The sequence below is a fragment of the Macrobrachium nipponense genome, chromosome 2 (genome assembly GCF_015104395.2).
Source record: "Macrobrachium nipponense isolate FS-2020 chromosome 2, ASM1510439v2, whole genome shotgun sequence".
Taxonomy (NCBI): domain Eukaryota; kingdom Metazoa; phylum Arthropoda; class Malacostraca; order Decapoda; family Palaemonidae; genus Macrobrachium; species Macrobrachium nipponense.
The window spans coordinates 47,584,010-47,608,341 of record NC_087201.1 but is presented as its reverse complement, the minus strand read 5'-3'; the positions used below and the strand labels follow the sequence as shown (position 1 = coordinate 47,608,341).

Sequence of the window (24,332 nt, the reverse complement as noted above, 5' to 3'; positions counted from 1 at the left end):
ATCTGCCTATCACAACTGATTTGAGGGAATTTGTTTTTGTATCTGTCAACGACAGTGTTGCCAACTGGCGGACAGAAATAGGAGGTAACAGGGTTGCCAATGTGGTAAATTTTGGTGCGGTTTTTGGGGATTTAGGGCTAGATAAATTATACAGGTAAGTATTATTAATATCAATTTTAGAATAAAAATTCCATTTTCAAAAATTCACTTTAAATTGAAATATTGTTCTAGAGACTTTCCGTTGGTTGCAAAATGAAGGTAATTGATTGAATATTACTAGACTGTAAGTGTTTTAGCTTACAATTGCAGTTTTCAACCATTTCGGCGAGTTAAAGTTGATCAAAGGTCAAATTATTTCTATTTATCGTGATTTTTATGAGAATATTTGAAAACTAATAAAAGCTACAAACATGAGTTTTTTTTTTTGTATTCTACATGAAATTGCGCACATTTTCATAGATAACACTTTATGTAACGGCTAATATGAAAACGGTGTGAAAATTACGACAAGGTGACTAAAGAAATTCTGAGATTTTCACCCAAGTTACCGCTCACGGAGGGAAGGAAAAAGTTTTTTTTTTCAAAAATTCACCATAAATCAAAATATTGTGCTAGAGACTTCCTGTTTTGTTTGCAAAAGAAAGGTAGATGATTGAATGTTACTAGAATGTGAGAGTTTTAGCTTTATAATTGCATTTTTTTTACCATTTCGGTTGAGTCAAAGTTGACCATAGGTTGAAATTTTAGCACTTATCGTGATTTACATGAAAATATTTCAAAAACTGATAAAAGCTATAACCATGGTTTATTTTTTGTTGTATTATAGTGAAATTATGCACATTTTCATTTATAACACTTTATGGAACGCCTAATACAAAACGGCGCAAAAATTACGACAAGGTGACTAAAGAAATTCCGAGATTTTCAGCCGAGTTACCGCGCACAGAGGTAAGGAAAAAGTTTTTTCAAAAATTCACCATAAATTGAAATATTGTGCTAGAGACTTCCTGTTCATTGCAAAATGAAGGTAAATGATTGAGTGTTACTAGAATGTAAGAGTTTTGGCTTACAATTGCGTTTTTCGACCATTTCGGTCGATTCAAAGTTGACTGAAGGTCGAATTTTTTCTGCTTATCGAATGATTATATGAAAATATTTCAACTGATGAAAGCTACATGAAATTGCACATATTTTTCATATATAAAAACTTTATGTAACGGCTAATATAAAACGGTTGTCAACATTACGACAACAAGTGACAAAAGAATTTCTGATTTTTTCGGCCGAGTTACCGTGCAGACGTAAGGAAAAAGTTTTTTTTTAAATTCACCATAAATCAAAATACATACTGTGCTAGAGACTTCCAATTTGTTGCAAAATGAAGGTAAATGATTGAATATTACTAGAATGTAAGAATTTTAGCTTACAATTGCGTTTTTTTACCATTTCAGTCGAGTCAAAGTTGACCGAAGGTTGAAATTTTTAGCACTTATCGTGGTTTCGGCCGAGTTACCGTGCGGACGTAAGGAAAAAGTTTTTTTTTTAAATTCACCATAAATCGAAATACACACTGTGCTAGAGACTTCCAAATTGTTGCAAAATGAAGGTAAATGATTGAATATTACTAGAATGTAAGCATTTTAGCTTACAATTGCATTTTTTTACCATTTCGGTCGAGTCAAAGTTGACCGAAGGTTGAAATTTTAGCACTTATCGTGGTTTATATGAAAATAATTCAAAACTGATAAAAGCTACAACCATGAGTTATTTTTTGTTTTATTCTACATAAAATTGTGCACATTTTCATATATAAAACTCAACTCTATGTAACGGCTAATATAAAATGGTGCAAAAATTACGACAAAGTGACAAAAGAATTTCTGAGATGCGTCGCTGATGCTTTGTAGTGCGAGAAGAAAGAAACTCGCGCATGCGCAGCTGGGTAACGCTTGTAAGCAAAACAACAGCATGATCCATGAACTCCCAGCATCCCTCAAGGCACGTGATTTAAAATCTTTCACAAACTATTTCTATAACTATTTTTCTGCGAATATTTAAAAAAACTTTTTGTAGTCGACGCACCGTACGTCCACTTGGCACCCGACAGACAATTTTAGTCGACGTACAATACGTCTTGTCAATGTTTAAGGGTTAAGAGCCAGGCTAAAAAATCAATATGCAGGACCCCAAGGTCCGGGAATTATTGAGGTTGGCCAATTTAAGGAAAAAACAAATCAATGGAAAGAGGAAGATATGCAATACTCAAGGTGTAAGAAAAAAAAGTTTTCCCTACTCTCTATGAGAAGTTGAAAATGACTATACAGTGGACCCCCCGTATTCGCATTCTCCGGATTCGCGGATTTCTCTCGGGAACGTTTCCCTGCATTATTCGCGGAAAATTCGCGCATTCGCGGTATTTTTCTATGAGAAATATCCACAAATTCCTGGTTTTTGTTATTAATTTCATCTGTTTTACAAGACAATCATAAATTTTACCAAGTTATACATGTTTTTCTAATAAATTTATTTATTTTGTAAAATTATATTATAGTTCATCCAGTATCAAAACAGATAAGAACTAAAATTAGTAAAAAATTCTGAATATATTTGTTGTAAAATATTTATGTAAAGTTACTGAGATTGAAGATGCAGTAACTTATTTGGATTATACATGTCTTTTGTATTGTTTAGTTGCAAAATTACAATTGTAAGTGACATACTTTCAAAAAAGATAAGAACTAAAGCCAACAGTAACCTCGTGGTATATTTATGAGTAAATACACACAGATAGAGAGAGAGAGAGAGAGAGAGAGAGAGAGAGAGAGAGAGAGAGAGAGAGAGAGAGAAGAGAGAGAGAGAGTCTTGCTAGCCTAAATTTGCCATTAGTTAGTTTAAAGGCTATAGAAGTAATGGCACCTCTTTCCCACTCGATCCCCCAAATCACTGTGCAATGTTATAAATTTATAAAGGATTCAGCATAGGCAATTTTTTCCATTATTTTGTGAATAAACAAATGACAAGGAATCCTCTTAGGATGTCTTTAACTTTTAAAATTTTATTAACTATACAACACTATATTTAAGAACATTTTTATTCCATTTTAATATTTTAGGCATATCTTTGTTTCAATGGCCATTTTTCCTTACTGAACTTCTTAGGTAATTTATATCTTTACCAAGTTTATAGTTACTGTATTCTAATTTTGTAAAATTTACTGTTTTTAATGTTTATTTCATTACTTGTAAGGTATTAAAATTTAAATGAAATTAGAGGTTAATACGTATAGTTATTGTAGAAGAATTCTGAAGTAAAAACCATCTGGGCATTGTAAATTGTTCTGGGTTAAACAAAAGCATGGATTAGAAAGGATTTATAGTAATTATCTACTTTTTTTAGTATGTACTGTAATTTGATATGGTAACAGGAGGAATTTTAATAAATTTTGTAATCACTGAATTTATTGTATTTATTTTTTGCAGAAATGTTGCAGGGGGTGCCTTTAGTAAAATTACTGTTGAGAACAACGATATAACTCTAAAGGAGATTCTCAACCGAACAATAACTAAAAGAAAAGACATGGTTAGAATTGTAGGTAGGTTTGAAAGTGTTAAAAATACTTTTATTCTTTTTGCAGTATTTACATCAGTTAAAATTGTTTCACTTCACTATGTATATTGTTTTATATTTGTTTCTGAATTTACAACTTCTCAGTATATTCTTGTTACCAGGCTATGTACATCCACCATCCCCTCTTCCATCATTTATTTATCTCTTGTTACTTTGACAGACTATGAAATAATATGAATTTAATACATATGACATATTCATATACATTGCCATAAATCTTGACTAGTAAATCCCTGTGTGCATACAATGATCCTCAGAAGAAATATCAGATTGTCCATTTTCCATTTCATAATCCTTTAGGCCCATGATTGTCATATTGCATTGTTTTCCCATAAACCTGTGCCTCCCACATACTATATCTGGCAGTTTTAGTTATACGTATTAGCTGCTTGCAGGCAAATCTTTGTTCATGTTGGATGTAGGGGTTGCCCAGATCTTGTACAGTATGTGGACAGCTCTCCTGATGGAATGTTTGGTAGAGCTTAGTCTGCTGGGTAAACTGGGATTTTCTCCAGGACACTGATCCATCGATTTAGGTTTAGAGGCCGTTTGGAAGCTGTTAAACTGATAGAAACTTGATTGGAGAAAAATGATCAATTTTGCATGGTCCTATCACAAAGGTTCTGCATGATTTTGTAGCCTTCATACTTTGTTTTTGTCCTGCTACCGCCATATCTTCTACTTTTCTCATTAAGTGTTCCCCACACGTCTCATGTCCAGGACATCTGTCTGTGAGATTTGACTGTTTCCAGCCTTTTTTACCACATCTCTTCATTGTGTCTTGTGCTTGAGCCTTAAATTCTAGTTTTGTTCATGAAACTTACCTGTCAGATATATATATAGCTGTATTTTTCCGAGTCCGACAGAATTTTAAAAACTTACGACACACGCAGTGGGAGTCAGGTGGTTAGTACCCATTCCCGCCACTGGGAGGCGGGTATCAGGAACCATTCCCATTTTCTATTCATAATTTTTCTGTCGCCAGTGTTGTAAATATCTGTTTACAGCACCTCCGTCTGGATTTGGAAACTTATTGGCTACTTGAGTATCCCTTTTGTTTTTTTTGGATTATTTGACTTGGATCGGTGGCTAGGCACACGTTATTAGTGGATCGAATTGATTTTGGCTTAGATTTTTCTTTGAATAAGATGTTTCTTTGAATAAGATGTCAGGGTCTAGTTCAGCTAGCGCTAGATTTTGCTCTAAGTCTGAATGTAGAGGTAGGCTACTGAAAGCTTCAGTAGACCCCCATACTGTATGTAAAGGTTGCAGGGAGCATGAATGTGCGTATGAAAGCCGTTGCAAGGAGTGTGAAAGGTTAACAGTTTCTGAGTGGAAGGCGTATGAAACCTATCTTAAGAAACTTGAGCGGGATAGGTTAAGGAGGTCTTCCTCTAGGAGTGTTTCAGGTAGGCAAGAAATTAATGTTTCTCCTGTTAACCCTCCTTCCGTTAATTCTCCTAACCCTAACCCTGTAGTGTTGCCTTCAGGCCCTGAAGCAGTGTCTGTAGAAGGTAATACTTTGTCTTTAATTTTAGAGTCGATTCGTAATTTAGAATCGAAAGTGCTGGCTCTTGAGAGCAAAAGTGAAGTGCAGAAGTGCAGTGATAGTGCCCCTTGTGTAGTGGAGGGTGCGCCAGATCGGCTTTATTTCGCCTCTAGGCCAGGACCTCTGTTTGACTCCCAGGACCCGGGGAGAGAGCATGTCAAAAGCCGAAGGAGGGTTACGAGGAACCCCCACCGATCTGGCGTGCCTTCGGCAGTATCTGATGAAACTCCCCAGACTGCCAAGGAGCGTGCGCGTGCACGTCTCTTCAAGGAGTGCTTTTCGTCATCGGAGGCTTCATCCCCATGTAAAGGGTGGAGTTCTCATTCTGCATCTCGTCCGTTGAAAAGGACTGTGTGTGTTCGTGACGCTTCACGTCCAAGTTCTCCGGAACTTCGCTCTTCTCCTGATAGTGCATTCGCCGCTTTCCCGCCGCAGAAGAGGTGTAGGGATTCTTCGGACGTGGATTCGGGTGACTCGTTCGAGCGCTGCAGTCGCTCCAGAGTGCGTGAAGAGGCGGTTCCTGGGAGGAGGAGGGAGGCGTCCCCTCGCCACTCTCCTGCTCACAGGATCAGCCCCTCCCCAGAAAAGGAGGCTTCACCAACCAAGAAGATGCTTCAGTCGCTGCAGCAGCAACTTCAGGATGTTCTTGCTTCCAGAGAGACTCTTCCGCGTCGTTGTAGGAAGGATGACAGGCTTCCTGTGAAGAAGTTGAGACGTTCTCCCTCTCCTTCTCCTCGCTCGTCTCTCTCTCCGTTTGAGTCTCCCTCTAGAGTTCGTTCTGCTCCCCAGCGGCTCTCTAGAGGAGGTGAGAAATTCGTTTCTCGCTCTCGGGAAGCGGTATTACCCGCTCTTATGAAACCTGAAGTTCAGAAGCGTGTTTCAGTGGACGCCGAGCGCGCTTCTGTGCAAGTAAGGCGTGCTTCAGTGGACGCCAAGCACGCACCTGTTGATGACAAACGCGCGCCAGTGGACGCCAAGCGCGCGCTAGTGGACACTCAGCACGCACCAATGGACGCTAGGCGTGCACTAGTAGATGCCGAGCGCGCACCAGTCGGCGCCAGACATGTGGCTTCGGACGCCAAGCGCGCGCCTGCGGACGCCAGTTCCACACCACCGCAAGCCCAGGTGGAAGAGGGAACCCTACCTGTTCATCGTACCTTTCTTATTGACGATACTTCAGCGCAAGAGGCGATTGCTTCGTCTACACACCGTTCTGCTCGAGTTTCTTCAGTACTTCCTCCGACTTCTCCAGTTTCTGAAGAGGGAGTTAGTGACGCTTTCGTGGAAGCAGATGAGGAGCAGCAGTTGGCTCCTGTCTCATCGGACTACAAGGTTTTGACGCGTCTTCTCCAATCAGAGTTTGGAGGAACTTTTCAACCTGAAGCTCCTCATACTCCTCCCTCTCAATTTTCTTCTTTCAAAGCGTCGAAGGCATCAGGATTTGTCAAGATGAAGAAGTCGCTTTCCACGAAGCAAGCGTTCCGCAAAATCCACGATTGGATGGAGAAAGGAAAGCTTCAGGCAAGACTTCATTCGCTTTGCCGCCTTCAAGACTCTGCGGGTATGTGGTACGAGATGGGAGAGAACGTCGGCGTTAAACTTCCAGCCTCTGCTCAGGTTGATTTTGGGAGCATTGTGGATGCCTCCAGAAGAGCCCTCCTGTCATCATCGAAAGTCTCTTGGACTCATAGCGAGTTGGACTTCCATCTAAAAGGCCTCTTCAGGACTCTAGAGGTCTTTAACTTTCTCGACTGGTGTCTGGGAGTTTTGGATGCCAGGTCCAGGAGTTCTGATTCCATTAGTCTGGGGGAGCTGTCCAGTTTATTGTCTTGCATGGACAAGGCCGTCAGGGATGGTTCTGAGGAGTTGACTACTCATTTCAGCACGGGACTTCTCAAGAAAAGAGCACTCTTCTGTAACTTTACAGCTATATCTGTCTCTCCAGCGCAAAAGGCGGATTTGCTCTTCGCTCCGTTTTGAGACCATCTCTTCCCCCAGTCTATGGTTAAGGACATAGCCTCGAGTCTACAGGAGAAAGCAACGCAAGATCTTCTGGCTCAGTCATCGAGGAGACCAGCAGGTACTTTGTCTTCTGGGGTCTCTTCTACCAAGAAATCGAAGCCCTTTCGAGTTGGTTCTTCCTCGAAACCAGCCCCTCGAGGAAGAGGCACTTCCAGAGGCAAAACCCCCGCTCCTTCAAAGAGTAGGAAGTGAAGTGGAAGTCCTTCAGCCGCCGGTAGGAGCCAGACTTCTACTTTTCGCGAGAGCCTGGGAAGAGAGAGGTGCCGACGCTTGGTCGCTGGATATCTTGAGGAAGGGGTACAGAATTCCGTTCCTGAAGTCACCCCCCGCTGTCTTCGACACCAAAGAATTTGTCTCCTTCGTATCGAGGAGAAAAGCAGAAAGTGCTTTTCGATCTGCTAGATCAAATGATCGAGAAGCAAGCTATGGAACAGGTCTTCGACCTGGATTCTCCAGGTTTTTACAACCGTCTGTTCTTTGTGCCGAAGCAGTCAGGGGGGTGGCGACCCGTCCTAGATGTCAGCAGCCTAAACCTCTTCGTCACCAAGCAGAAATTCAAGATGGAGACATCTCAATCTGTTCTTGCAGCTTTAAGACCGGGGGATTGGATGGTCTCGCTAGACCTCCAGGACGCGTATTTTCATGTCCCCATCCATCCCCAATCAAGGAAATACCTGCAGTTTGTCCTGAAGGGGAAAGTATTCCAGTTCAGGGCACTCTGCTGCGGTCTGAGCACAGCACCGATGGTTTTCACCATTCTTATGAAGAATGTTGCGAGGTGGCTCCATCTTGCGAAGATAAGGATCTCTCTCTACCTCGACGACTGGCTTATTCGAGCCTCATCGCAAGACCGGTGTCTGGAGGAACTTCACACGACCTTGTTGTTAGCGAAGTCCCTGGGACTTCTGGTGAACCTCGAAAAGTCGCATCTGACTCCTCCTCAATCCTTAGTCTATCTGGGGATTCAGATGGACTCAGTGGCTTTTCAGGCTTTTCCGTCCCAGGGGCGACAACTTCAATGCATAGAACAAAGTGTCAGCCTTTCTGGGGAAGGAAACATGCTCGGTGAGGGAATGGATGAGTCTGCTGGGGACCATTTCCTCACTGGAGAAGTTTGTTTCTCTTGGAAGGTTGCACCTCAGACCACTTCAATTCTTCCTTTCCAACAATTGGAAACGCAAACAAGATCTGGAAGTGATCTTGTTGTTGACGGAAGAGGTGAAAGAACACCTAAGATGGTGGTCCAATCCGCGGAAGCTTGCAGAAGGGCTTTTGCTCAAGCTTCGGAACCCCGACCTAGTGTTGTTTTCCGATGCGTTGTCCACGGGTTGGGGAGCAACAATAGGAGGGAGAGAAGTGTCAGGCACCTGGAGAGGGGAACAGGTGTCCTGGCACTTAAATCTCAAAGAACTATCAGCGATTCACCTGGCGCTAAGGTTCTTCCAGGAAGAAGTCTCCAACAAAGTCATTCAGATCAACTCGGACAACACCTCAGCCCTGGCATACCTCAGAAAACAGCGGGGAACCCACTCTCCTTCTCTGTTCGCCATCGCGAAGGAAGTCCTGTTATGGGCGAAGTTGCAAGACGTCACTATCCTGACAAGATTCGTGTCAGGAGTAGAGAACGTTCGAGCAGACCTTCTCAGTCGGCGAGGACAGCTTCTGCCGACGGAATGGACCCTTCACCAGGAGGTATGCCAGTCGTTGTGGAAGCTGTAGGGACGTCCTCATGTGGACGTTTTCGCAACATCCCGGACAAGGAGACTTCTGCTGTATTGCTCACCAGTGCTGGACCCGGGAGCAGTGGCAGTAGACGCCCTACTTTGGAATTGGTCGGGTCTGGACCTGTACGCCTTTCCCCAATTCAAGATCCTCGGGGAGGTAATGAGGAAGTTCGCGGCATCAGAGAGAGCGAGGATGACCCTCATCGCCCCCTTCTGGCCAGCGGCCGACTGGTTCACAGAGGTCATGTCCTTCCTGGTAGACTTTCCGAGGACTCTGCCCCTAAGGAAAGATCTACTCAGACAGCCCCACTTCGAGAGGTACCACAAAAACCTCCCCGCTCTGAGTTTGACTGCGTTCAGACTATCAAGAAGTTGGCCAGAGCGAGGGGTTTTTCAAGACCTGTGGCTAAGGCGATTGCCACCGCAAGGAGGCCCTCCTCAATCGCAGTGTACCAATCGAAGTGGGCTGTCTTCAGAAGTTGGTGCAGGAGAGCATTTCCTCCACCACGACCTCTGTGAGCCAGATAGCAGATTTCCTTCTTTACCTGAGAAAAGAAGTGAAGTTAGCTGTTCACACGATAAAAGGCTACAGAAGCGTGCTTTCTGTAGTCTTCAGACACGGAGGACTCGACTTGGCAAATGACAGAGACCTTCATTAACTCATTAGATCTTTCGAGACTACGAAGGTTATCCAACTAAAGTACCATCGTGAACTGGACTTGGTACTTAAGTTCCTGATGTCAAGTCAGTTCGAACAGCTCCATTCAGCTTCACTTAGGAATCTGACGAAGAAGACCATTTTCCTAACCGCTCTGGCGACGGTGAAGAGGGTTAGCGAAATCCAGGTTACAAGTAAGTAGATTGGGTTCACGGATCATAATGCGGTTTGCTCTTTAAGTCCTACGTTCTTAGCAAAGAACGAGAACCCTTCCAACCCTTGGCCAAGGACGTTTGAGATCAAAGGGTTGTCAGAAATAGTGGGAAATGAACCTGAGAGAGTCCTGTGTCCTGTCAGGGCTCTCAAATTCTATTTGCAGAGAACTAAAGCCTGCAGAGGCTCTTCTGAGAACTTGTGGTGCTCGGTAAAAAAACCGGATCTTCCGATGTCGAAGAACGCACTGGCGTTCTTCCTAAGAAGTACGATTAAAGAAGCTCATGAAAAGTGCAGTGATAGTGATATGAAGCTTCTAAAAGTGAAAGCCCACGAGGTGAGGGCTATTGCTACCTCGGTAGCCTTTCACAAAAATATGGCACTCAAAGACATTTTGAGTGCCACATATTGGCGAAGCAATTCGGTGTTCGCTTCACACTACCTGCAGGAGGTGAAAGCAACATACGAAAATTGCTACTTGCTCGGACCATACGTTGCTGCAGACACTGTTTTGGGGGCAGGAGGTAGCACTCATCCTATCCTTTAATGGTTAGCTGAGTTTTTAACTTGTGTTTTATGGTTGTGGGGTGACCGCCGGGGGCGGATCTCCCTTCCATTAGCTTAGTCTAAGTGGGATACCTTTGGTAGGCTATGCCAGGTGGTTGTGTTTTACTTCGTTACCCTCATTGTATGGTCAATGGTCTAGTCACGTTGTGGTCTTGTCCCTGTTGACAGATCATCTGGAGTGCACCAGCTATATAGGTCTCTACCTCGCTGGCAACTCTAGTAGCACAAGCAGACTTACGTGGCAGTAACCACGAAGCCAGCTATGCTAACATGTAAGGAACCAAGATATCAATTATCTGCATATATATGTTTCCTAAAATCTTCTATTCTGTCTACTCCCACCACCAAAGGTGGGATTCAGCATTCACGGATTCAGTTAATCACGGGTTTTTCCTTGGACCACTTCTCAGTCTATATCACTGGTATGAATCGCAGCATCGAGAGCTTGTCCGTTGTAGGCTAAGCCTCGTCCGGTTCCGATAACCAGCAAATGCATGAACAGATTCACATTATGATATTAACTGACAATAAAGGTAATAAAACCATTCTCACCTTATATATTATTGGCATATCTTCATACTCTATAGCCTATTCATGGAATAATTCCACATCATTGACATCAACTTGTAGTTGAGCGGCCAGCAGAAATGTAAACATTGAGTTACACTTAACAGCACCTTTGTCATTCTTAACCTTTTAGAAATGTTAATAGTAGTAGTGTAATTACAGTAGTAATAACATTTAGGAAAACATCAATTTTCAATTCGAACTTCATTATTGTGTTCGTATAAGTAATCGACTTCTCTGAACACTGCAGTCATGCAAACGATAATTGTCATAGATTATCGTATTATTGTTTGTGATCGGCGACGAAGCGTAAACGTAATAAAACCATTTTTACCTTATATATTATTGTCATATATTCATAATAAAACACATATCTTATATATTATTGGCATATCTTCATAATGAAAAGCCTCTTCAAGGAATAATTCCTTGGGGAATGCATTTTTCAAAAGACAAAAATACACTTTACATGTTTACAGCATGCAATGATTACTTTATTTTGATGTGATTACATTAATATTCCAGTATGGTACTCTAAGCAGTACAGTAACTATTTTTTTTTTATTATAAATGTATATTCATTCACGAAAAAAAATGCCTATCACCACCGTGACGTCACCAAACCTAGTCTCGTTGGTACGAGCAAGATTCACTAATTACTGTTTTCTTCTTCTTTTCATGACTAAATGCATTTTTAGGATACACTCATTTACAAATTTTCAAATACTATGAATGAAAATAGTAAAATCTCTCTCTCTCTCTCTCTCTCTCTCTCTCTCTCTCTCTCTCTCTCTCTCTCTCTCTCTCTCTCTCTCTCTCTCTCTCTCTCTCTCTCTTACAGAAAAAACTATAATACTGATCTATTATTCTGTGATTTACAAAACTGTGCTTCAATACAACTTTTATAGTTGACTCAATGATTATCACATTATAACAGTATACAAAAGAATATCTTATCACTATTCATGTTTCATTTCTTATCACCATAAAAATATTTAAAATACAAATTTCATTATGTTATTCTAAGCTAGTAACAGTATTCTTGTCCCAAGCTGCTCTCTCAAGCTATTCAACAGTTACTCTCATCCCAAGCTGCTCTCTCAAGCTATTCAACAATTACTCTCATCCCAAGCTGTCTCTCTCTCTCTCTCTCTCTCTCTCTCTCTCTCTCTCTCTCTCTCTCTCTCTCTCTCTCTCTCTCAATGAAATATGAATTACTGTATCATATTATAAACTGTTATGTACAAAGTTAAAAATAATAATAATTCCATTAATAAATTAGTTTCTTTTAGCAACTAAATTGTTTTCCAAAATAATTCTTTCGGTAATAAACGTCCATCAGCTGATTCTAAACATAAACAAAAGACGAAAATAGATTTTTATTGCTGTATTTTGCTGTTTATACATTAGTATTATAGTTGGGTGCTGTAATCTTTACAGTAAATCATGTTTTTTATCATAAATATGTTCATTCACAAAATAGATATACTATGTACTTTTAGTTTGGTGCAGCAAAGGAATTGTTAGGTAATATACTTTTGTTTGCTGATCTGATGAAGGGGAAATTGAAGATAAGAAAGAATAACTTTGAAACTGTCTTGAATTTAGTTTAAGGTGATAGTTGAAGACATATTTGGTGCTTGAACTGAAGTAGGCAGTTATAAACACTAAAATAGTGGTCTTGGGTGGGTTAATTATTAAAGTAGGCAGTTTAAAGCAATTTTTAGGGGGGGGTACCAGGATAACATGGGTATTTACTTATCACGAGGGGTTCTGGGCCCTATCCCCCGCGATTATCGAGGCCCTACTGTATATATATCTGACAGGTAAGTTTCATGAACAAAATGATATTGTAATGATACAATTAAGTTTGTTCATACTTACCTGTCAGATATATATAATCAAGTACCCACCCACCTCCCCTCAGGAGACAGTGGAAATAAAAATTATGAATAGAAAATGGGAATGGTTCCTGATACCCGCCTCCCAGCGGCGGGAATGGGTACTAACCACCTGACTCCCACTGCGTGTGTCGTAAGTTTTTAAAATTCTGTCAGACTCGGAAAAATACAGCTATATATATATCTGCCAGGTAAGTATGAACAAACTTAATTGTATCATTACAATATCATATTTTGTTATCACATCTGTTGAGAATGTGGGTCCTTTTCTTTGTAAAAATCTGTGCTTGTACTGCACATAGCAAAAAAGTGCCCATTTACAAATGGTATAGTGCTCCTGTTTACCAGTTGTCAAGCTATCTCATTTCACTTTGTCCATGCTGTAGCTACTCAGTACTTAATATTTTCTTAATACTTACTAAACGGTCCAGTAAAATTATTAGGTACGTTACGTGTTCTTTCTCTTCCTTTTTGCTCGGTCTTTCTCAGATTGAATTCCTGTATGAAGCTGTCCTGAAAATTCTTGGCTTAACCATTTTTCTTGTCTTCCCTCCAACACTTCCAGAGAATTTCACAGGAAATTTCTGCAGAGTTATTCCTCTACTTTTCTGACTAGTGCGTTCATTTTTCCCTTGTACATGATTGTCAGTCTTTTTCTGCTCTTCTGTACGTGTGAATGAGAACAAAGAAGTGATTAGTACTTTGAATACCAAAACAGTATATGTACTCTTTTTCAGTGAAAGGTAATGATGCTGATGTTGTTTCTGCTAATCAGACTAACCTAAATTACAAGGATAAAACTTTTTAACCCGTTGTGGACGGGTAACATACATATATGTTTGCATATTGGTTTGTGGTAGAGTTCGGGTAGCATGCATGTAAGTTCAAGATTTGGCATCATACAGTTTGAATGAATTTTGCTGGAAAAATGTTCCTAGTTCCATTTTTCACTACTATTTGCAATTCAGATTGCTTTACAAGAGTCGGAGTGAGCTGAGAGAAATTCAGTCTTGCTTGAGGTGGTAAAGGGGAATTTAGTCACAACTTCCTATCCAAGGATGCATCTTATATTTTACAATAAATATACAGGCAGTCCCCCGTTTACAATGGGGGTTCCTTTCCTCCACTACGTCATAAATTGAAAATCATCGTAAACTAGAACACTGTCGAAAATCGTCAAAAATCCTAAGAAAACCTTACTTTTAATGCTTTGGATGTATTGAAACAATATAAACTGCATTTTTATAGATTTTCCATCAAAAACCTCCAAATTTTTATGCTATTCTGCTATTTTAGAGCCATATTTCTTCCATCGGGTCACCGTTGTAAAACATCATAATCCCAGAACGTGTCATAAACCAGGAAATGATTTCTGATTAATGTACTTGAAACCTTTACTCAGAATTTGTTTGTGGTTTTATTTCTTGTATGTTATGGTATTGTTTAAGCTGTAATTTAAATTTGGCAAAGTAAAATGTAAGTGGGAAATATCCATTTTCAACTTCCTGTGGAAGGTACAGAACATTTAAAAAAAAAAATTTATGCATTAATGTGTACTATTAGCCTGGACTGTGAGGGTTAATGCTTTCTTTCAAGAATACAATCAATCATTTTTATATACATATTGATATTTCAGAACATGCTGGGAATATTAGTAAAGCTTGGTGATAAGGTGGTTAATTGTTGGAAGGAGGGTAAAGGGCAAGGTACCACCCATTCACCTGTTGGAAACTCAGACCTTTTTCTTTAACTGTTGTCGTGTTGTGCTCTGCATCTGACTGCAATTCAAGCATTATTTTTCTTCTATGAATGATTGTTTGAATAGTAGTGCAGTAGTACCTCAGGATATGAAATTAATCTGTTCCAAGGCGGCCTTCGTAACCTGGTTTTTTTGTATCTGGAACCACATTTTACATGTAAATTGCCGAATTCATTCCAAGTCCTACAAAAACACCCCAGTAAATTTTATAATAAAGCTAAATTGACCAATAAACAATGAAATGTTAAAATTTGGACCATTCAATACTTAACTTAAGCTACATATACTACTAATATGTACGTACTACATACCTGTAAATAAAGTATTAGTGTACATGGTACAAGAAATACTGTACGTACATACGTACGTATGTAGTAAAATGTGGAACCTTACCTTTCGAGTGAGGTGATCTCCGAAAGTGGCGACAGAGGAGGAGGACAAATGGCAGAAAACTTGAACACTTAATTTGTTCATGAAACTTACCTGTCAGATATATATATAGCTGTATTTTCTGAAGTCCGACAGAATTTTAAAAACTTCATGACACACGCAGTGGTCGGCCAGGTGGTTTAATACCCATTCCCGCCGCTGGGAGGCGGGTATCAGGAACCATTCCCATTTTCTATTCATAATTTTTCTGTCGCTGGTGCTGAAAACACTGTTTTCAGTACCTCCGTCTTAGGATTTTGGAAACTTCATTGCCGCTAAGTATCCTAATTGTCTTTTGATTTATTTACTTGGATTTGTGGGATTTGTGGCTAGGCATACGCTATCTTAAAATTGATTTGAATTTGATTCATTTTTGCATAAAATATCTGAATCTAGTTAGGCTAGTTTCAGACGGGGTTGTCTGCAAAGATAGGGTGTGGCTACCGAAAGCTTCGGTAGAATCCGCACTTGGTATGTACGAGGGGTATGGGTCTTGCTTCTTTGTTGAGATTTGTCATGTAAGGAGTGTGAGACTTTGTCTATTCCGTAAGGAAGACGTATGATTCGTATGTACGCAATTAATCAGTAAACATGTCTAATTCCGTAAGGAAGACGTATGATTCGTATGTACGCAATTAAATCAGTAAACAAAAGTCAGGGTAGTGAACCTGCTAACCTTCCTGTAGACTTTATTTTGCCTACCCTGTAGTATGGCCTACGGGCTATGAATATGTCTACGAGAGGTGCTCGCTCTCCTTCATTGCTGTGAAGTGCTACTTCTGTAATTGTTACTCCTAACCCTACAGTGTTGCCTTTGGGCCCTAAGCAGTGTCTGTAGAGGAATTGCCCTTTCTCTGATACTCTTTCGATTCGTAACTTAGAATCGAAAGTGCTTGCTTTAGAGAGTAAAAGTGAAGTGCAGAAGTGCAGTGATACCCCTTGTGTAGTGGAGGGTGCGTCAGATCGGCCTCGTTTCGCCTCTAGGTCCGGGACCTCTGCTTGACTCCCAGACCCGGGGGAGGGAGCATGTTGAAAGCCTAAGGAGGGTTACAAGGAACCCCCACCGATCTGCGTGCCTTCGGCAGTTTCTGATGAAAATCCCCAGACTGCCAAAGTGCGTGCGCGTGCACGAATCCTGAAAGATTGCTTCTCGTCCTCCGAAGCGCTCCTCCCATGCAGGGGTTGGAGCTTTCGGAAGGACTCGCGCTCTAAATAGAAGCTTTATAGAAGAGGACGCTTCACGTCCTCTCTCTCTCTCTCGTTATGCGTTTCAGTGAGATAAGAAGGCGAACGTCGCCTGAACTCGTTTCCGTCTTTCCACCGAGAAATACGTAAAAGAAGTCATAGTAGCAGGAAGCTTTTGAGAGCGGACGCCCGGGACGCTCGATGGACTCCAGGCGCGCGCGGGTGCACGCCAAGCGCGCGCCAGTGGACGCCGACGCGCTCCAGTGGACGCCGAGCGCGCACCAGTGGACGCCGAGCGTGCACCAGCGCACGCCAGGTGTGTGCCCTGGCTGAACGTTTCTGTTGAACTCTTCAAGCTCTTGTTTTCAGATTTGGGCCTAAAGAATTTTTACCTCTACCTCCGGTGATACCTTCTACCTCACCTGCAAAGAATGTGAAGTAGGCAGTGCTTCGGAGGAAGTTTAAAGTGAACAGACAACTTCTTCTTCGAAACCCGCAAGACATCGGGTTTCGTGAATTCAAGAGGTCTCTGTCAATTAATATTGCTTTTCGCATAGGTGGATGGAGTTAAGGAAAGCTCAAGGGAAGATCTCGTTTGCTCTACCGCAACCTTTGCCATTCTGCCAATAAATTTAAGTTGCCACTACCGCAGTCAAGACTTTGCGATAAGGCAGTTACGGGTTATGTAAGGCTCGATGTCACTGCCACGTCAGGACTCTCGGCAACGTTCAGTGGGATTCTTGCAAAGGCACTCATCAAAAGGACGCTCTTCAGGAAAGCGCAGACAGGACTTCCTTTGCCATACTGCCAATAAATTTTAAGCTTTAGCAGGCATTAGTTGTGATACGGGAGAGGAAGCTGGTTGGAGAGTTTCTTCCTCTTTCCCGAACCCAGGATAATTTTTGCAAGCTTTTTAGCCCATCTGAAAAGGTTTTTCAGATGATAGATTTTGTTAGTTTCTAGTCGGAACTACGCTGCCGAATTGAACATCGTCGTTCTACCTGCCGTAAGCCCAGTCTCTTAACAGGATTCTTGCCCCTTCCTCGTTTGAGACGGGAATCGAAAATTAAAAATTGAACTTGACTCCCTGGATTACGTTTTGTCAATTCAGTGACTTTCCCCATTGACAATATACTTTCGTTTTGTCAAGTAAGTGGGTATCCCCTCATTGACAAAATATCTCTTTGTCCGTAAATGGGTTTAGTTCTCATTAACAAACATCTCATTAACTTGATATTGTGTAAGCGAATAAGCTCTTATTGACAAGATTCGGAAGAGCTCTCATTCGTCATTCGCAGACTCGTACAAGAAATAGACTTGTAGACTACGTCAATGAACGCTTATGTCCAATAACATAAGAAGCTTGAGCTGACTGCTTTGATTCTCTTAAGTTTTGTTCATGAAACTTGCCTGTCAGATATGTATGTAGCTGTATTTCCGAATTCAGCTATATATATGCTGCCAGGTAAGTATGAACAAACTTTATTGTGATATAATTTCATATTTTGCCTTGCGTTATTTTACTTCTGGTTGGTTCAAGTCATATACGCTTGCTGTAGTTACCTCTTCGGATGGCAACCGAGAGGTCTATTGTCTATTTTAAGGACATTTTAATCTTACTACTCTCCCCTGCAGCCTTCCAGGAGTTTCCGATTTATCTTTTACTGTTGTATGGTAGTGTTCTGACGACACAACGCATCTATATATTTAGCGTTTTCTGTTTCGCTTAAAATATACCAGCTTGAGAGTCTTTCTGCTCAAAAATAACGAACCTATTTCTTCGTAGAATAGGGTAGCTGGCAACCCAGACATAAAGTTAAGTGACGACGTTCGTAAGCTGCTGGCTGCTGCTGTCACGCTGTGTCTCAGCTGTCCTCCAGTCCAGCCGAGCCAGTAACAGATCGGGCGCTGTCATGCCCGGTAGGTTACGTCTCTCTCTCCTGCGGGATTGACTGACTAACCGTATCTCTGTGCTGGCGGTTATGTCTCTCCTGCGGGATTGACTGACTAACTGTATCTCTGTCCTACAATCACGGACTTTAGCCTAAGATTGAGGGGATTTCTTACGTGAATGAATAAACGTTGCATTCGTTTTGCCTTACTATGTTCACAGAGTTATCTCTTAATCATTTCGGTGCTCGTTACCGCACGGTATAGAACTACGAGTTCTACCGCAACATTGCATTTTTATATGTTCTCCTGCTTAGGCAAAGCGCAGCCTTATTAGGGAAGTAAGCATACTCGGGGAGGGAATGGATGAGCTTGCTGGGACCATTTCCTTCCTGAAGAAGTTTGTTTTCCCCGAATAGACTGCAATTCAGACCACAGTTTTTTCCTACCGGGAAACTGAATATTATTCAAGATCTAGGAATGATTCTGAACATCTCTCAGTGCGTTTATCACCTGAGGTGATAGAAAAGAAGGTGCCGGACATCTGGATAGGGTTTCAGATGTCCTGGATCTTAATCTGAAAGAAGTAAAAGCGATTCGGTAGTCCCTCCAGTCCTCGTAACGAGTTTTGGGAACCAGTGGTCCAGATCAACTCTGATATTCCACAGCTCTCTCATATCTTAAGAAGTATCTTCTCTCGGTCCCTGTTCGAGTTTACGAGAAAGCCTATTATAACAACAGGCGTAGAATGTAACGATCCTCTAGAGGTTCGTTACAGGATTGCAAAAGTCCGTACGAATCGTCTCGATCGACGGCAGCAACTATTGACTTCCGAGTGGAATCTTTCTTTAGAAGTAAGTTGAGAGTTGTGGAGACTTTAGGGACGCCCTTTCATTCTTCTCTTCGATATGTTGAGGACGAGAGGCTTCTTCTTCTCTGCTCCCTTATTCTCGATCCGGGATCGGTACCATTAAACGCCATCCTATGATATTGAACGGGGATGGATATTTAGTCTCTTTTCCCCTTTTTCAATCGCTTAGGAAATGTAATAAGAGGATTTATGACGTCACAGGGAGGGAGCGACAATGACGCTGATCGCCCCATGTTGGCCTTCAGGATCCTGGATTCACAGAGGTCACATACTTCCTAGTTCACTTTCCAAGGACCTTTTCCGAGAGAGTCGGTCTACTCTAACTCGAAAGGTACCTATAACCTCTCCGCTCTGAGTCTGACTACGTTCAGGCTATCGAGATGTTGACAGGAATAAGATTACCGTCTTCCAATTCCGTCTGAAGAATGGGATAAGCTGGCAGTCACAACTATTAAAGAATACGCAAATATGTTGTTGACGGCCTTTGGGCTCAGAGATTTGCGTCTGTCAAACAACAAAGCCCTTCACGATCTTTGAGTTCTGTGGAATCTCGAACCTCGCTCACCATCTACTTTTTGTCTCACCTGTATTCTCGGAGTCAGACACTCGTGCGAGATCAGGCGACATATAGTAGCCCTGAGTTTCTTGTTGACGAAGTCGGTTGCGTTTATACACCCCCGATGATCGTGTAACATGAGACCAGGTTGGACTGTCAGGCATTCTTCCTTCGGGACTGAATCGCCTTTTTGCTCCTCGCTCCTTTCTCCTGGCACCAGAAGCTCGAGTCAGGAGTTGATTCGCTGACGACGTTGGGTTGCGTTGATACACCCCCAAGGTTTGCTTAGATTGAATCGCCCAGGCAGTCCAGACACTCATCCTTCAGCGAAGAATAGTGCCTTATGGTCTTCAGGGTACAGCCTTGCTGTCCTTGATTCGTCTGACTGGTCCAACTGGTCGGTCACCTGACTTTAGTACAGACGGACTGACTGTGCATGTCCAGATCGAAGCTTTCAATATGGAACTTAGATGTAGTCTGAAGTTCTTGATGTCAAAGCATTCGAACCTCTCCTACCTGTTAACTTCTTGCATGTGATCAGGAAGGCCTTCTTCTAACCACCCTAGATACGACAAAGAGGGTTAGTGGTAGTTGAGATTTTAAGCCATCGTCACAAGTTTTTGGCTTTTAGAGAACACAAGGCGGTGTGCTCTCTAAGCCTTCCGTTGTGGCCTAAGAATGGAAACCCGTTTTGTCCTTGGGCCAGGAGCTTGGAAGCAAGGATGGCACAAGTTAGTGGGCAGGAGCATAGAGAGAGTCCTGTGCCCTGTCGGGTCTCTCAAGTTTTATCTACATAAAACTCAAGAAAGTCGAAGTCATTCGGCAATCTGCAGTGTTCCGAAAAAGACCAGACTTGCCCATATCGAAGAACACCCTGGCTTTAGTGTTAAGGAGTTCTTTAAAAAATGCTCCTTCATTGTGTTTGCACAAAGATTTGAAATCTTTTTATCTGAATGCTCACGAGGTGAGGGCGCGGCCTCGGAAGCATTTCAACAGAGCATGGCACTCAGCAACATCCTGAGTACCATGTTTTAGCGAAGCAACTCTGTGTTCACTTCACACTCCCTGCGAGATGTGAAGATGGCATATGAGATCTGCTGCTCGCTAGGGCCATACGTGTCTGCAGACACAATCTTGGGGGCAAGAAGTACCACTCATCCTATCCTGTAGAAAATGGTTAGGAAGAGCTCTTAATTTAGTTGTTGAGTCGCCGACAACGGTGACTTCTTAACTCTTAAGCCTTAGTTAACACACCTTAACTTTGGCTAGGTTGGTCAGGTGGTGATATATATATTTATATATATATATTTTATTTTCTTCTTAGCCCTCATGGTATGGTCCAATATGGTCTAGTCACGTCGTGGTCTCGCCCCTGTTGACAGATCATCTGGAGTGCACCAGCTATATAGGTCTCTACCTCGCTGGCAACTCTAGTAGCACAAGCAGACTTACGTGGCAGTAACCACGAAGCCAGCTATGCTAACAGGTGGAACCAAGATGTAAATCATCTGCATGCATTTGTTTCCCAAAATCCTTCTATTCTGTCCCTTCCCACCTCCAAAGGTGGGATTCAGCTATATATATATCTGACAGGTAAGTTTCATGAACAAAATGATATTGTTATGATACAATAAAGTTTGTTCATACTTACCTGGCAGATATATATAATCAAGTACCCACCCACCTCCCCTCAGGGGACAGTGAAAATAAAAATTATGAATAGAAAATGGGAATGGTTCCTGATCCCCACCCGCCTCCCAGCGGCGGGAAATGGGTACTAACCACCTGGCCGACCACTGCGTGTGTCGGAAGTTTTTAAAATTCTGTCGGACTTCAGAAAATACAGCTATATATATATCTGCCAGGTAAGTATGAACAAACTTTATTGTATCATAACAATATCATATTTACGAAACACATTAAAAAATGACAGGAAACATTAACACTAAACTTTACGAAACACATTAACAAATGGCAGAAAATGTTAACACTTAACTTTAAAAAAAAACTTAAAATTAAATTTCTCTTTTTTTTGTCTTTTTGATTTTTACATTTTTTTTTTTACTTTTTTAATACTTTAATTTTTTTTTTTTTATACAAAATTTCAATTTCTTCACCTCTTTCAACTTTCTGTTTTTTCGTAGTATCAATTGGATCTTGCTTTTTGCTTACTCCTACTAAAGGCCTCTTTAAAAAATAACTATCCAAGGAAGATTGCTTCTGCCTGCTTTTGACAATGTTCCTGAAACGACTCAGGCAAACGTCATCGAACTGCGCAAGCATATGACCTGTGTAAGACTTTTTGGGGTGTCTCTTTTCTACAAATGATTGCACCTTATGATCGCTCCATGTTGGCCTTCGAGAGACTGGATTCACAGAGGTCACGTCCTTCCTAGCGCATTTTCCAAGGACCCTTCCCGAGAGAGTCGGTCTACTCTAACAGCCCCACTTCGAGAGGTACCACAAAACCTCTCCGCTCCGAGTCTGACTCCGTTCAGACTATAGAGAAGTTGATCGGAGCTAGAGGCTTTTCAAGACTAGTGGCAAGTGCTATTGCCAAGGCAAAGAAGACCTATCTTGCAGTGTACCAACCGAAGTGGGCCGTTTTGCAGATGGTGCAGGAAGAATGGCTTTTCCTCCACCTCGGCCACTGTGAATTAGATTGCCATCTTCATTTTCCGTCTGAGGAATGGGGATAAGCTGGCAGTCCCGTCTATTAAAGGATACAGAAGTATGTTGTCGACGACCTTTAGACTCAGAGATTTGGATCTGTCGAACGGCAAAGCCCGTCACGATCTTTGAGGTCTGTTGAAATCTCGAAACTGTATAGTTCGAAGCTTCCGACATGGGACTTAGACGTAGTCTGGAAGTTCCTGATGTCGAAGCCTTTCGAACCTCTCCTTTCTGCGAACTTAAAGCACGTGACCAGAAAGGCTTATTATTATTTCTAACCGCTATAGCTGCGGCAAAGAGGGTTAGTGAGGTTTAAGCCATCAGCGGACATATTGGCTTTAGAGGACATAATGCGGTGTGTTCTCTAAGCCCTTCATTCTTGACTAAGAATGGAAACCCGTCTAACCCTTGGCCCAGAAGCTTGGAGATCAAGGAGATGGCACAAATTATTGGGCAAGATCCAGAGAGAGTCCTGTGCCCTGTCAGGGCTCTCAAGTTTTATCTAGATAAAACTAAGGAAAGTCGAGGTCCTTCGGACAATCTGCAGTGTTCCGTAAAAAGGCCAGACTTGCCCACGCCCTGGCGTTCTTTTTAAAGAGCTTCTTCAAAGAGGCTCATTCGTCATGTTTGGACAAGGATTTGAAACTTTTAAAGTAAATGCTCACGAGGTGAGGGCGCGGCCTCGGAGGCATTTCTAAAGAGCATGGCACTCAGTAACATCCTGAGTGCCACGTTTTAGCAAAGCAACTCTGTGTTCGCTTCACAATACCTGCGTGGGGGGTAGGGATGTGAAGACGACATATGGGATCTGCTGCTCGCTAGGGCCATACGTGTCCGAAGACACAATCTTGTTGGCAAGAAGTACCACTCATCCTATCCTATAGAAAATGGTTAGGAAGAGCTGTTAATTATAATTGTTGGGTCGGCCGCCAGTGGCAGACTTCTCAATTCTTAAGCCTTAGTTAAACATCCTTAACTTTGGCCAGGTTGGTGAGGTGGTGATATATATTACTTCTTAGCCCTCATGGTATGGTCAATATGGTCTAGTCACATTGTGGTCACGCTCCCGTTGACAGATCATCTAGAACTCACCAGCTATACAGGTCACTACCTTGCTGGTGACTCTAGTAAAGCAAAAGCTGACTTGGGTGACAGTAATCGCAAAGTCAGCTATGCTAACAGGTATGGAACCAAGATGTTAATCATCTGCATGCAATGTGTTTCCTAAATCATTCTATTCTGTCCCTTCCCACCTCCAAAGGTGGGATTCAGCTATATATATATCTGATAGGTAAGTTTCATGAACAAAATGATATTGTTATGATACAATAAAGTTTGTTCATACTTACCTGGCAGATATATATATAGCTGTATTCTCCGAAGTTTGACAGAATTTCAAAACTTACGACACACGCAGTGGTCGGCCAGGTGGTTAGTACCCATTCCCGCCGCTGGGAGGCGGGTATCAGGAACCATTCCCATTTTCTATTCAGATTTTCTAGTGCCACTGTCCCCTGAGGGGAGGTGGGTGGGTACTTGATTATATATATCTGCCAGGTAAGTATGAACAAACTTTATTGTATCATAACAAAACAATATCATTTTTATATAGTAAGATCATACCAAATAATACTGTACCCTTATCATTCAGTGACTTTAAATCAGTGACAGATGTGAAGTTGTGACTGCATCTTAAGCTACTTTCCATGTAATTAATAATTAAAATTTATTTTCATAAGTACTAATTCTGATTATCTATATGAAAACCTTGGGAAATGTCACCACAGTATTCGCTTATATAAGAGTAGCTGTTTGAGATAGCTTTTATGATAATCCTTAAATGTAAATTGTTAGTCTGAGTTGTTATCATTGTGATGTAAAGGGTCTTTTTGAAATTCTGCCACTCAAATTTTTCTTGTGATTTTATCTTCCACAAATCTCCCTCTATCTCGTATCCTTTTTCATAGTTCTCATCAAGTAGGTATGGCCATTCCAACTCTCCTGGGCACCCAGGTGCCAAGCTGGCACTGTCATGTACTATTCTAGAATTGAGGGGTTGTGCAAAGCACTTATCCAAGATATCTTCATCTCCTTTTCATCATTACAATTTCACATAGGGTATGATTTCTGGTTGTATCTTG

General features: G+C 41.7%; 1 protein-coding gene across 1 annotated transcript in view; it reads left to right on the top strand.

Moving 5' to 3' along the window:
- Positions 1 to 24,332, top strand: part of LOC135220558 (target of rapamycin complex 2 subunit MAPKAP1-like) — a 290,454-nt gene that overhangs the window by 224,573 nt on the left and 41,549 nt on the right. Inside the window, exon 7 of the mRNA XM_064257774.1 lies at positions 3,480 to 3,592. Coding sequence (XP_064113844.1) covers positions 3,480 to 3,592 — 113 coding nt within the window. The remainder of the gene's footprint in view (positions 1 to 3,479; positions 3,593 to 24,332) is intronic.